Source organism: Mytilus californianus, unplaced genomic scaffold (genome assembly GCF_021869535.1).
Source record: "Mytilus californianus isolate M0D057914Y unplaced genomic scaffold, xbMytCali1.0.p SCAF_9, whole genome shotgun sequence".
Lineage (NCBI taxonomy): Eukaryota > Metazoa > Mollusca > Bivalvia > Mytilida > Mytilidae > Mytilus > Mytilus californianus.
The window spans coordinates 25,644,968-25,657,072 of NW_026262745.1; the positions used below are offsets into that span (position 1 = coordinate 25,644,968).

Consider the following 12,105-nt stretch of genomic DNA (forward strand, 5'->3'; position numbering starts at 1 on the left):
TAACTTTGACCACTGAACCATGAAAATGAGGTCAAAGTCAGAAGACACCTGCCAGTTGGACATCTACACCTTAAAATCATTCCATACACCAAATATAGTAGACCTATTGCATAAAGTATAAGAAAAACGGACCAAAACAAAAAAACTTAACTATAACCACTGAACCATGAAGATGCGATCAAGGTCAGATGACACCTGCCAGTTTGACATGTACACCTAGAATCCATCCATACACCAAATATACTAGACCTATTGCTTATAGTATCTGAGATATGGACTTGACCACCAAAACTTAACCTTGTTCACTGATCCATGAAATGAGGTCGAGGTCAAGTGAAAACTGTCTGACGGGCATGAGGACCTTGATAGGTAGGCACATACCAAATATAGTTATCCTATTACTCATAATAAGAGAGAAATTAACATTACAAAAAATCACAACTTTTTTTTCAAGTAGTCACTGAACCATGAAAATGAGGTCAAGGACAATGGACATGTGACAAACGGAAACTTCGTAACATAAGGCATCTATATACAAAGTATGAAGCATCCAGGTCTTCCACCTTCTAAAATAAAAAGCTTTTAAGAAGTAAGCTAACGCCGCTGTAGCCGTCGTCGCCGCCGTAGCCGTCGTCACTGCCGTAGCCGCCACCAGATCACTATCCCTATGTAGAGCTTTCTGCGACAAAAGTCGCAGGTTCGACATAAACTAACTTAACAGCCCACACTTTAGCAAGGGTTTTACTGTCTGCCTGTAGAAGTCCAAGGATGACAATATTTTTCTAACCGCTGTGTGACTTTGAGATCCAAGAACAGGGATAAAAGCACTTTTTCCCTTGCTCTGAGTTTATTATAAGGTATGAAGCATCCAGGTCTTCTACCTTCTGAAATATAAAGCTTTACACAAATAGTTTATGCCACCTCCAGATTGTTATCCCTGTGTCTCGGATTCTGCTACTTTCATCGCAGGTCAGACAAAAATTGTTTATTTTCTTTTCTAGTTTTAATAACGACTTAAATTGCTCAAATACAACAAGATGTATAGCCAAAATGGGAAGTAATTTTTTCGCCTTTTGAAAAAAATATGCATCAGTTTGGTACGGTTTTTAAATGCTAGAAATATTTGTTTTGGTATAAATATGTATTTTGATTTACAGTTGAATGGTTCATAAAGGTTTAAGATGTGTTAAGCAATGTTTACAAAATATCCTTTTCTTATATACGTAAGTAAACTAATGACACACTATGATTAGTCTTTTTATTGTTTCCTATATACTCATCTTTAATATTTTGCACCAAAATTATCCTTAAATGTAGCTTATTAACCATCTATATGCAGTCAGGATTCTACTTCGTCAAATTATCTCCCCATTACGCCAACTAATTTTTTCAATCGTAAAAATGGAAGCAATTGTAGGGATGACACGCTGTCAATTCAGATCTTGAAAACCGATAAATTTATCCACATAGCACCATTACAATCCTTATATAGTTGAACTTTAAGAGACAAATGTATCTACTAGCTATTAAGCATTGTTAAATGTACTTTTAGGTCTTTAGTCAACTTAAAAGTAATGTCTGATAGGTTGTCAGAGTGAATTTTCGAAAGTTCAACAACACAAAATAAATTCTAATTAAAAATCATGAAAGGGCAGACTAAAAATTTTGAGAGGCTGAAGAGGAATTACCCTTGATAATACACACAAAAAATGGAATTTTTTCGAAGTTCTGCATTTTTAAGATCCACTTGTAAAGTCTGTCATCAAGGGTTTTCAATAAAAATTTGTGATTCAAACACACCGTGTTGTAATGACTCATTAGAAAGGTATTTCCCTTGATCCATATATTTCATTTTTTAATGTTATTATATCAACCTGTAGCCTAAATATATAAAAATAATAGAATCTGAAGCAAGATGATACATCAAATATTTTTGCTTTATACATTTTCAAGACAAAATTGTCACCTAAAACATGGCAGAACATAAAAAGGTGTACCTGAATTTGTCTTTTTCGATGAAATTATTGCCCATTTTAAGGATTTTTCTCAAAAAACTGTCACCGGGGGCAGAGATGCAAATGAATGCTTTAAAAAGATCAATCTTTTATCTTTCTGTGGAATTTTTTTCAGAGGAATTCATGATTATGCACAAAAAAGATCCACATGTATTTACACCTACCACAATCTACTGTTTTGTGAACATTATTCTTTAATTTAAAAGTCAATAAATATCTCGAAGCTCCATACTATAATTTACCGGTAAGTAAAAACATGTATATACATGAAATCCTAAATTATACACCTACATTAGACTTTTAAAGCCCATAGAAACAGATGTAAACAATTCAAATACTAGTATACCAACTTGGCCTTTTTTTACCTTCTTCAATAAAGAGTTTCATTTCTTTTGTTTAATTTCAACTGGATATCAGCCTGTATGTTCCCCCTTGTACACATTATCTTCTTAAATGACGCTTTGTCAATGACCTGTTATGTGATCAAAAGTAAGAAAGATTATGATCAGGAAGTTGGGCAAGTTTATTATCTCCTGTTATTTTCACCTATAGGGAGTTGATGACTTTATATTACATGCAACTAGTAAAAAAACTTAAAAAAAAAAAAATTCTATGGGGTACTATGACTGACATATGAATACTGATGGTCACTATTTTATAAATACAAATTTAAAATAAAAATCAGCAGTATCAAAATCACAAAAAGAAAAGAAATATTTTACCCATCTCTGTGTTCTGCTTCATAGTAACGCAAGTTTTGTGAATTATTGAATACAACTCGGGTAATATATTCTACTAAAACACTGGCCTCCATTTGTCATTTTTTGGTAAAATTTTACATATCATAAAAATGCATGTATCGATTGTCTTAAGAAAAACAAAATACTTCAGTGTTCTGAATTAAACCCTCACAAATAAAACAACTTGTTTTAGTAGTCCTTTTAAAACATTCCCTGCAACTAAAGACATGCTGACAAGGAAGAACCTTCACTTCTAGTTCTTTTTCAAAGCAAATTTTACAGTTAAGTCTTTGTTGAAAATAGTCTAATTTAGCTTGTAATTCTCCCAACAGTTGCTGATGTGTTGCCTTGGAAATGGTGTTTTGCTTTATGGCAACATTTTCTTGTTGCAAATCATTGTTCTTAGATCTCAAAATACTGCTTTCTTTTCTATGCCTCTTTCTGGTCTTCATCAGTTCAGCTATAACAAAACATTTATTCCAAATGCAGATTATAATATTATGTACACCTATTCCCTTATCAACTTTCTGACAGAAAAAAAGTTTAAAAGTACAATGTACATTCAAACAGGAAGTGACTGATATGCAGATCTGAATAAATCACTAACATGTTTGAACTGAATATTCTAAAGTTCCAGACCAATTATCTAATAATTCCTTCATACAGAAACTGAGCAGTATGTAACACCAGTTGTAACGATCCTATCTCATATGGTGTGAGAAGATTTCAATGGCATTTTGGACACTATTGGTCAAGTTTGCATTTTTATAAGGTGACTTGAGTTTTAAGTTTTAACTGCCAATGTTATTTTTTTTGTAATTCAAACGATTTCACTTTTTACTAATAACCCAAAATAGATTTAACAAAATATTAACTGACTAAACACAAAAAGTGATTGCAATTGCTCACAGTGGTCCTTAGACAATCTAAAATTGAAGGCACATTTTGTAAAAGAAACATTTTTGCATTGTGCAAGTTTTCAATGTTCCCATAGTATATTTTACCTCAAAGCCACTACCGATATTAATGTTTTTGAAACATAAAAGAAATAAAACATTTTCCACAATATTTTTAAATTTAAAGAGTTTAAATGTCAATTATAATATTAATTGTGACGTTTTAGTTTAATCAATTTGATAGTTTTTAATAACTGTAACATATCATTTAAAGTGTAAATACATCATACCTATATTACCTTTCTTTTCTTCATAAATACTATGGAACTCTGTTGGTATAGGGTAGAAACCTGAAAATAAGGTAAACCTAGTCAATTAAATCTCAAGTAAGATCTTCAAGTAACAGAACCTGATGTAAAATGGTTTAGGGAGGAACAAATCTGGCTGAATAAAGACACAGGAACCAGTTATTAAGCAGGAATTTATAACCAATGAGATGCATCAATAAAAAGAAACCAGTCATACAGGAGGAAAGTGTAGCCCATGAGATGTATCAATATTAGGTTAGTTAGATGAACATGCTACAAGTAGGAACTAGACCTTTAAACCCACCAACTGAATGTTTAGTCCAGGTGCTAACCTTGATAGAGGAATGCAATAATTTTCACATTCTATCCCGAGGTTAACAGAATTGGGGCAAAGATGACTCTGTCATATACCATGAATCTTTATGGTAAAATTAGAACAGCAAAATCATAATACAAATGTACTCTAACCAACCTCTGTCTTGGTTCAGTTTCATTGACTATGTTGACATGAAGTGTGATAAACCCAAACAAGAACTTAATGATATCATCCAACATGCTAACAATGCTCATCCCTAAATAGAATTCATTTATGAAATCTTTGTCTATAAGATAATATTCTTATAGACTAGCACACAAAAGAGGGATGGTATCATGTCAGCAGACTTGTTCTGTAAGCCTATTTACAAACATAAATATCCTTCTTCCCAGAGCTTTGATCTAAAACACTATATTAAAAGTGTTCCAGCCAAGCTTTCAGAATTAAGGGGATTTGTTCCCCTAATTATACAGTGGCAAAGTGAGTAAAAGAACATCACATCCACCCAACATGCAGGTGTTACAGAAGGAAAATCAGACATTGATAGAGAATAACAACAGCCGACCTAGAAGCCTGAAGGATTTGCTTGTGTGAGCTGATTCATCTTCTTCAGCAGGCTCTTGCAAGGGTTGTAGGAACAAAAGATGTCCGATTTGCAAACAAATACTGCATACCCAGACATTCCTGCCATTCCACTGGAATGACATAAAACATATTTTACAATAAAAATACGAACACTGTTTATCTGCTACAATGATGTTAATGTTTTATGCTGGTAATTCAGAACAGCTATTTTACAAAAGTATGAATGGCCATCGTAGTGACTTAGACTATAAGCCAGCTCTTAGTCCACATTTGAGACCCTGATCACATAAATGCATTTAGATTTATCACTATCATTGACCACAACATGTTTTGTTGCATGGAAGAAAAAATGTCTCAGGAAAGATTTGGTACAAGAACATTTAAAACACTAATGGCACTGGATGGGATCAACGAGAAAGTTTTTAATTACTATGAAATAATATATCAATGTTTATAGTAATGTATATAACATAAGAATAACAGAAAAATAAATTGTCTAAATTATAGTCTGTTAAAACATGCCTTTTTTAAATAAGAACTGACCATTACTTGATAGCTTTTGTTGCGTAAAAATGTCATCACCCAGTATAATGAAATTATGCAATAAAGTGGTCTTTGGCTGCTTTACTGTTCATGATTGTTTTTTTGTTATATAGTCTTATAGATAAGGGTTCTACTAAAAGTATCATATAAACTTAACATTATCAACGATCAATGTAATTGAGGTAAAGGTCAGAAGAACCCTGTCAGACAGACATGTACATCTTAGAATCATTCCATACAAAGACCAAAACACAAAAACATAACAGTTTTACCAATAAACTATAACTAGAGGCTCTCAAGAGCCTGTGTCGCTCACCTGTATTTACTGATGCTTTGGAAATCATAATTAATAATATTAGATATTAGATATTATAATGATATCTAAGATAATAACAAAAAACTGCAAAATTTCTGTAAAATTACTAACTCAGGGGCAGCAACCCAACAACGGGTTGTCGGATTTGTCTGAAAATTTCAGGGCAGATAAATCTAAATCTGATGAACATTTTTGCCACCTGTCAGATTTGCTCTAAATGCTTTAGTTTCAGAGATATAAACCAATAAAATGCTCCGCTGGGCGCAGCTTGATACGACCGCAGAGGTCGAACCCTGAACAGTTGGGGCAAGTATGGACACAACATTCAAGCTTGATACAGCACTGAATTTGGATTGTGATTAAAATATTTGACACAGCATAGGTTTCTGACACAGAATGAATGTGGTCTAAGAACTTAAAATTCTTTAATTTACCTATTCAAACCATATCATTATTATTTGCTTTTATATATAAATCAGAAATAACCAATTTAAAATGGAAAATTTTAAAGAAAAAAAAAAATCCCTCCCCTAAATTTTTTGAACCCCCTTATGATTCATCATCCCCAAACTCAATCCCAGCCTTCCCTTTGTGGTATGGTACCTTGCAGTACAATTTCAAAGAGATCCATACACTTGACCACAAGTTATATTATTGTCTGGAAACTAGAAAAATGCTTGTTTTTAGGCCCCTTTTTGGCCCCAAATTCCCAAACTTTTAAGGCAATTACCCCCAAACTCAAACCCAGCTTTCCTTTTGTGATATGGAACCTTGTAGTACAATTTCATAAAGATCCATACACTTACACACAAGTTATTGTCCTGAAACTAGAAAAATGCTTGTTTTTTGCCCCTTTTTGGCCCCTAATTCCTAAAATTTTGAGGGAATTACCCCCAAAATCAATCCCAGCCTTCCCTTTGTGGTATGGTACCTTGCAGTACAATTTCAGAGAGATCCATACACTTGAACACAAGTTATTGTCTGGAAACTAGAAAAATGCTATTCTTGGCCCCTTTTTGGCCCCTTATTCCTAAACGTTTTGGGCAATTACCCCCAAACTCAATTCCAGCTTTCCCTTTGTGATATGGAACCTTGTAGTTCAATTTCAGAAAGATCCATACACTTACACACAAGTTATTATCATGAAACTAGAAAAATGCTTGTTTTTTGCCCCTTTTTTGGCCCCTAATTCCTAAAATTTTGACGCAATTACCCCCAAAATCAATCCCAGAATTCCCTTTGCAATATGGAACCTTGCGGTACAATGTCAGAGAGATCCATACACTAACACACAAGTTATGTCTGGAAGTTACAAAAATTCTTATTTTTGGTCCCTTTTTGGCCCCTAATTCCTTAACTATTGTTACCATAATCCCCAAAATCAATCCCAACCTTCCTTTTGTGGTATTGAACCTTATGGTAAAATTTCATGGAGATCCATTCACTTAAACTAAAGTTAGAGTGCGAAAACCAATGTGTCTTCAGACGACGACAACGACGCCACCAATATACGACAAAAAAACGTCGTATAAAAACTGCATTTTACCCCTATGTTCTATTTTTAACCATGACAACTTATTTGTATATCTTACTTTGCTGAACATTATTGCTGTTTACAGTTTATCTCTATCTATAATAATATTCAAGATAACCAAAAACTGCAAAATTTCCTTAAAAATTACCAATTCAGGGGCAGCAACCCAACAACGGGTTGTCAGATTTGTCTGAAAATTTCAGGGCAGATAGATCTTGACCTGATAATCAGTTTTACCCTTTGTCAGATTTACTCTAAATGCTTTGGTTTCAGAGATATAAGCCAAAATCTACATTTTACCCCTATGTTCTATTTTTAGCCATGGCGGCCATCTTGGTTGGTTGGCGGGGTCATATTTTTTAAACTAGATACCCTAATGATGATTGTGGCCAAGTTTGGTTAAATTTGCCCAGTGGTTTCAGAGGAGAAGATTTTTGTAAAAGCTAAGGACGACGACGGACCCCAAGTAATGAGAAAAGCTCACTAGGCCTTTCGGGCCAGGTGAGCTAAAAATGAGGTGAGAGTCAGATATACATGCCAGACAAACATGTTCAACTAACCACCATCACTCATTATAAGTGAGATAAAAATTTTCTAACAGTTGCTAAATCATATAAACTGTTAACACAGAGATATGTCTTACCTTTTTATTATTTTGATAGTAAAATGCAAACTTTGAAATTAAATTAGCAATACTTTAACATGTAAGTTATGAAAAATATTCAAAGTCAATTAACCATGACTGAAGGTACAGGACCACACAATCTCCATGGAAACGAGATGTGCCACTGCCAATACAACTGCATACCAAATATCATTGACCTACCACTAGTGGTTCCCCATAAACTGACCCAATCACAAACTAATACATGTCAACTAAGCAAAAGTTTCTAAGTCAATAGACCATGACTTTAGGGGCAGGGGCCAAATAATCTCCATGGAAATGAGATGTGCCAATGCTAAAACAACTGCATACCAAATATCATTGACCTACCACTAGTGGTTTCCCATAAACTGACCTAATCACAAACTAATACATCTAAACTAAGCAAAAGTTTCAAAGTCATTAGACCATGACTGAAGGGGCGTGCCAAATAATCTCCATTGAAATGAGATGTGCCAATGCTTATGTAACTTTTTGACTCTGTCCTGGCAAGACAAAAAATGAGGTCAAGGACAATGGGAATATGACATACAAAACTTTGTTTCATATAAAGGCATCTATATACAAGGTATGAAGTAATCCGGTCTTCTACCTTCTGAAATATATATCTTATCATCTTAACTTAGCATCCATATCTCTCGCATTCTATTACTTTTGTCTTATATGAGACAATAAAAACTACCGTATTTGCTGAAATTCTGTTGAAGGACGACTTTGATATCTAGAGGTTTCCATAAGTTCATTTTCAATAACACATCTTCCATCTGTTTCTTTGTCAATTCTTTTGGAAACTCCATGCCTGGAACTCTTTCCATGCCAAAGTTTATGGCCCATCCCTCTAAATTTTTTATGTGTTCTATATTCTTCAATACTACTTCGGCCTTTCTCCTTTCAGCTGTGAAGATTCCTGTAAGTGCAAGTGAAAAACTTGTATAATACATGTAAGAATTTGTATGGGATCCATCACAGTGCACAATATTCAAGTTTATAGAATAACCTTTAACATGAGTGCTTAACAACAAAGCTTCTGAAGCCTATCTCTTATGCATCACAACCAAAAATTGAAATAATAGAACAATGAAAACCAAATAAGCATGGAACTACTATATTCAGCACTTAACAAACTTGAGACCATATTGATAATTTGATAATATGTATATAAAAGAGGGTCGTAATGGGAGTACCTTCATGACGAATAATGATAAAAAATCTTCCCAAATGACGTTAACGGTAATTTTTGGTGCATGATGATAAAATGTACACTTTCTTTAAGATGATAAAAAATCAACTGATTTTTGACGAATCACGTTAAATTTTTTCCCAAAATAATGAAAAAGATAATTATTTGAGACCTCTGACGAATCACGATAAGGATATTTTGACGAATCACAGTAAAATTTTAACCAATTTGACATTAACGGTAGCCGAAAATGACCGTTTGACGCATGACGGTAAAGGGCATTCCTACCCTCATAAAACTAGTATTACAAAATCACTTGGGACAGGCACATACAGAATGTGGCGGGGTTAAACATGTTTGTTCTTATGTTGTGCTGTTACACCACTGTCCAAGGTTATGTGAGGGTTGGGCGCCCACAAACATGTTTAACACTGCCCCATTCTGTATATTCGTGTCACAAGTCATGAGCCTGTAATTCAGTGGTTGTCGTTTGTTGCTGTATATACTATTTGTTTTTCATTTATTGTTTTGTAGATAATCAGGTGGAAGTTTTCTCTTTTGTCAGGTTTGGGCCTTTTATATCTTGCTATGCTGTATGGGTTTGGCTCATTGTTAAAGGCTGAAAGGTGACCTATAGTTGCTTACTTTTATGTCATTTGGTCTCGGGTGGAGAGTTGTCTCATTTGCAATCATACCACAACTTCTTATTTTTATATTATGTACAAATAAGCCCTTTATAGGATTTTTCAGATTGTATTTAGTTGATTGTTTTGTTAATTTATTTATTTTTAGTAAACGTTGTGGTCAATTTAATGTCAGTTTGGGACTTTATCTGCACTTATATACACTACATGTATAAAGATATTATTCACCCAAAGTTTTAGTATGCTCACAACAGCTATCGTAATTGGAGATTAGTTGAAACATTTGATACCCCTTAAGGATGTTAAGGGACTGCAGCCAAATTTGATAACAATGGTCCCAGAGGTTCCAGAGATTTAGAAAGTTTAAGATGGATAGCGAAGAGAAAAGTACATACTATTTCTTTTGTCCATTTGACCCATAAACACCAAAAATAACTAAAGACATTCTAGCATTAAAAGTGTCATTGTGATTCAAATGCTGCTGCTGGGCCATTTTGCACAGTAGAACTATAGAAATATCACTTATCATGTTTATATGTTCTAACATCACAGTGACATATTTCTTAGGAGTGCAGTTCAGTGATTATGCATAACATAACTAAACAATACACAGAGGTAAACTACATTCAGACATAATTGCTTACAGTAAATTGCTTTATTTTTTTAACTATTTGGAATTTTTAGTTTTTAATACTTTTCAACTTGATAATAGATTTGGCATCACATTTTTGTTATTCTCGCACATCTTCTGTAGATGAAATGAACAACTGGCATCACAAATGACCATTTTCAAAAGTTTTGTAACATGTATATGTATGATTACCTCTGTCATTCATATATCTCATAGCCTTTTTGATGGTTTCCTCTTTCATGTCCTTGTGCACTGAACATATTGCCTGAATGTAACCCTTCTTTAATTCCATCTCATAATTTATGTAAACTCTCCTCTCCCTTTTTGGAGACAAGCTCTTATTGGTATTATGCTGTTTACTACCTCTTCTTGACATTTGTCTTCCATATTGGCTTTTTCTTGTTACGCTGAACTTTGGACTTGGAGATGATTGTTTCTCTGTACTAAAAATGTTTTCTGTTAATCCATTAGCAATCTCCTTCCTAAAACAAATACCCAGGATAACTAAAAGGATAACAAAGGAAGTACACAAATGATGTAAAAACACATGCAGCCAAGTCCCAACAATATCTTCCACAACACATATTGTGGGTAAAAGTAGCAATGTTAACATGATTGCAACAAATACAATAAATGTTTCTTTGGCAGGACCACATGTAAGCTGTGGAAATCTTACTTGGAATAGTTTAATGGAGATAAATCCAATAAATACAGTAAACAATATTCCAAGTATTAGAATATAAATTTCGTTTGCTGCTATATGCCACATTTTTTTCACTGTTGTCAACTCTTTTGTCTTGGATATAAACTTTTCTTCTTTTCTGAAATTAAGAGAAAGATTTCATTATATTTTATATTCAACAAAATGAATTCTATATTCTGATGCAATTCAATCAATTTTAAATTGGTTGTTTTTGTATAAACTGTAGTCAAGAATGTGTTCATTGTGTTCTCAGTTCATAATTTTCTGTTTAAGACTATAAATATACATGTACATATAGTTTGACATATGGCTAATAAACATTTATTTATTCTCATTTATTCTAAAAATAAAATGAGGTATGATTGCCAAGATAACAAAAATCCATATTGTAAAGGACAATGATGTGAACAATTACAGGATACTACAAAGCCTTCAACAATGAGCAAACCCAATACCATAAAGTAAGACTTAAAGGCACTGGTATGACAAAATCTACAATTCAGACAAGAAATTGGACAATTCACATTTTAATTGCATGTAATAAGTCTTTAAATTGAACATTTAGGTATATGCAATAAAAAAAATTTAAAAATGCATTGCAAACAAAATAAGACACCTTTTTAAAATTAACTTCAGGTGGGCATGCTGTTTTCTGCTCTTTGGTCGGGTTGTTGTTTCTTTGACACATTCACCATTTCCATTCTCAATTTTAGACTATACAATAATGAATGATCTTATCTGAATCAAACATTTTTACTTCATTTCTTGTTCCAGTAATCACATTCTGATAAATCTTTACACTTTTCACAAGTGTTTCTTAATTTTTTTGGTTTTGTTTATCTCTGAGTAAACCTTCTTTCTATCTACATTTTTGAAGCTACAAAATGAATAAGTAGCCATTTCTTGGGTTTACCACCAACTTAAGTTTTGTCTCTGCCAACTTTTGTGAACCTGAAGTTAAACATCCTCTATTTTCATACAAATAAAACTATGAAATATATGTGAATGAAACAGCAACCCAAAGACATTA

The 12,105-nt window shown here is 33.3% G+C and overlaps 1 protein-coding gene across 2 annotated transcripts; it reads right to left on the bottom strand.

The window, feature by feature from the left end:
• Positions 1 to 712: 712 nt before the first annotated feature.
• Positions 713 to 11,187, bottom strand: LOC127715284 (uncharacterized). 2 transcript variants are annotated; one of them, XM_052221326.1, is made up of 4 exons: positions 10,565 to 11,187; positions 8,600 to 8,824; positions 3,951 to 4,001; positions 713 to 3,215 (listed from the first exon to the last, which is right to left on the bottom strand). In XM_052221326.1, exons 1-4 carry the CDS (start codon positions 11,139 to 11,141, stop codon positions 2,884 to 2,886), a joined length of 1,185 nt encoding a protein of 394 aa, XP_052077286.1. In that variant the 5' UTR covers positions 11,142 to 11,187; the 3' UTR covers positions 713 to 2,883. The 2 variants fall into 2 exon arrangements, with proteins under 2 accessions (XP_052077286.1, XP_052077285.1); XM_052221325.1 differs by having other exon boundaries at positions 3,942 to 4,001.
• Between the last annotated feature and the right edge of the window lie 918 nt (positions 11,188 to 12,105).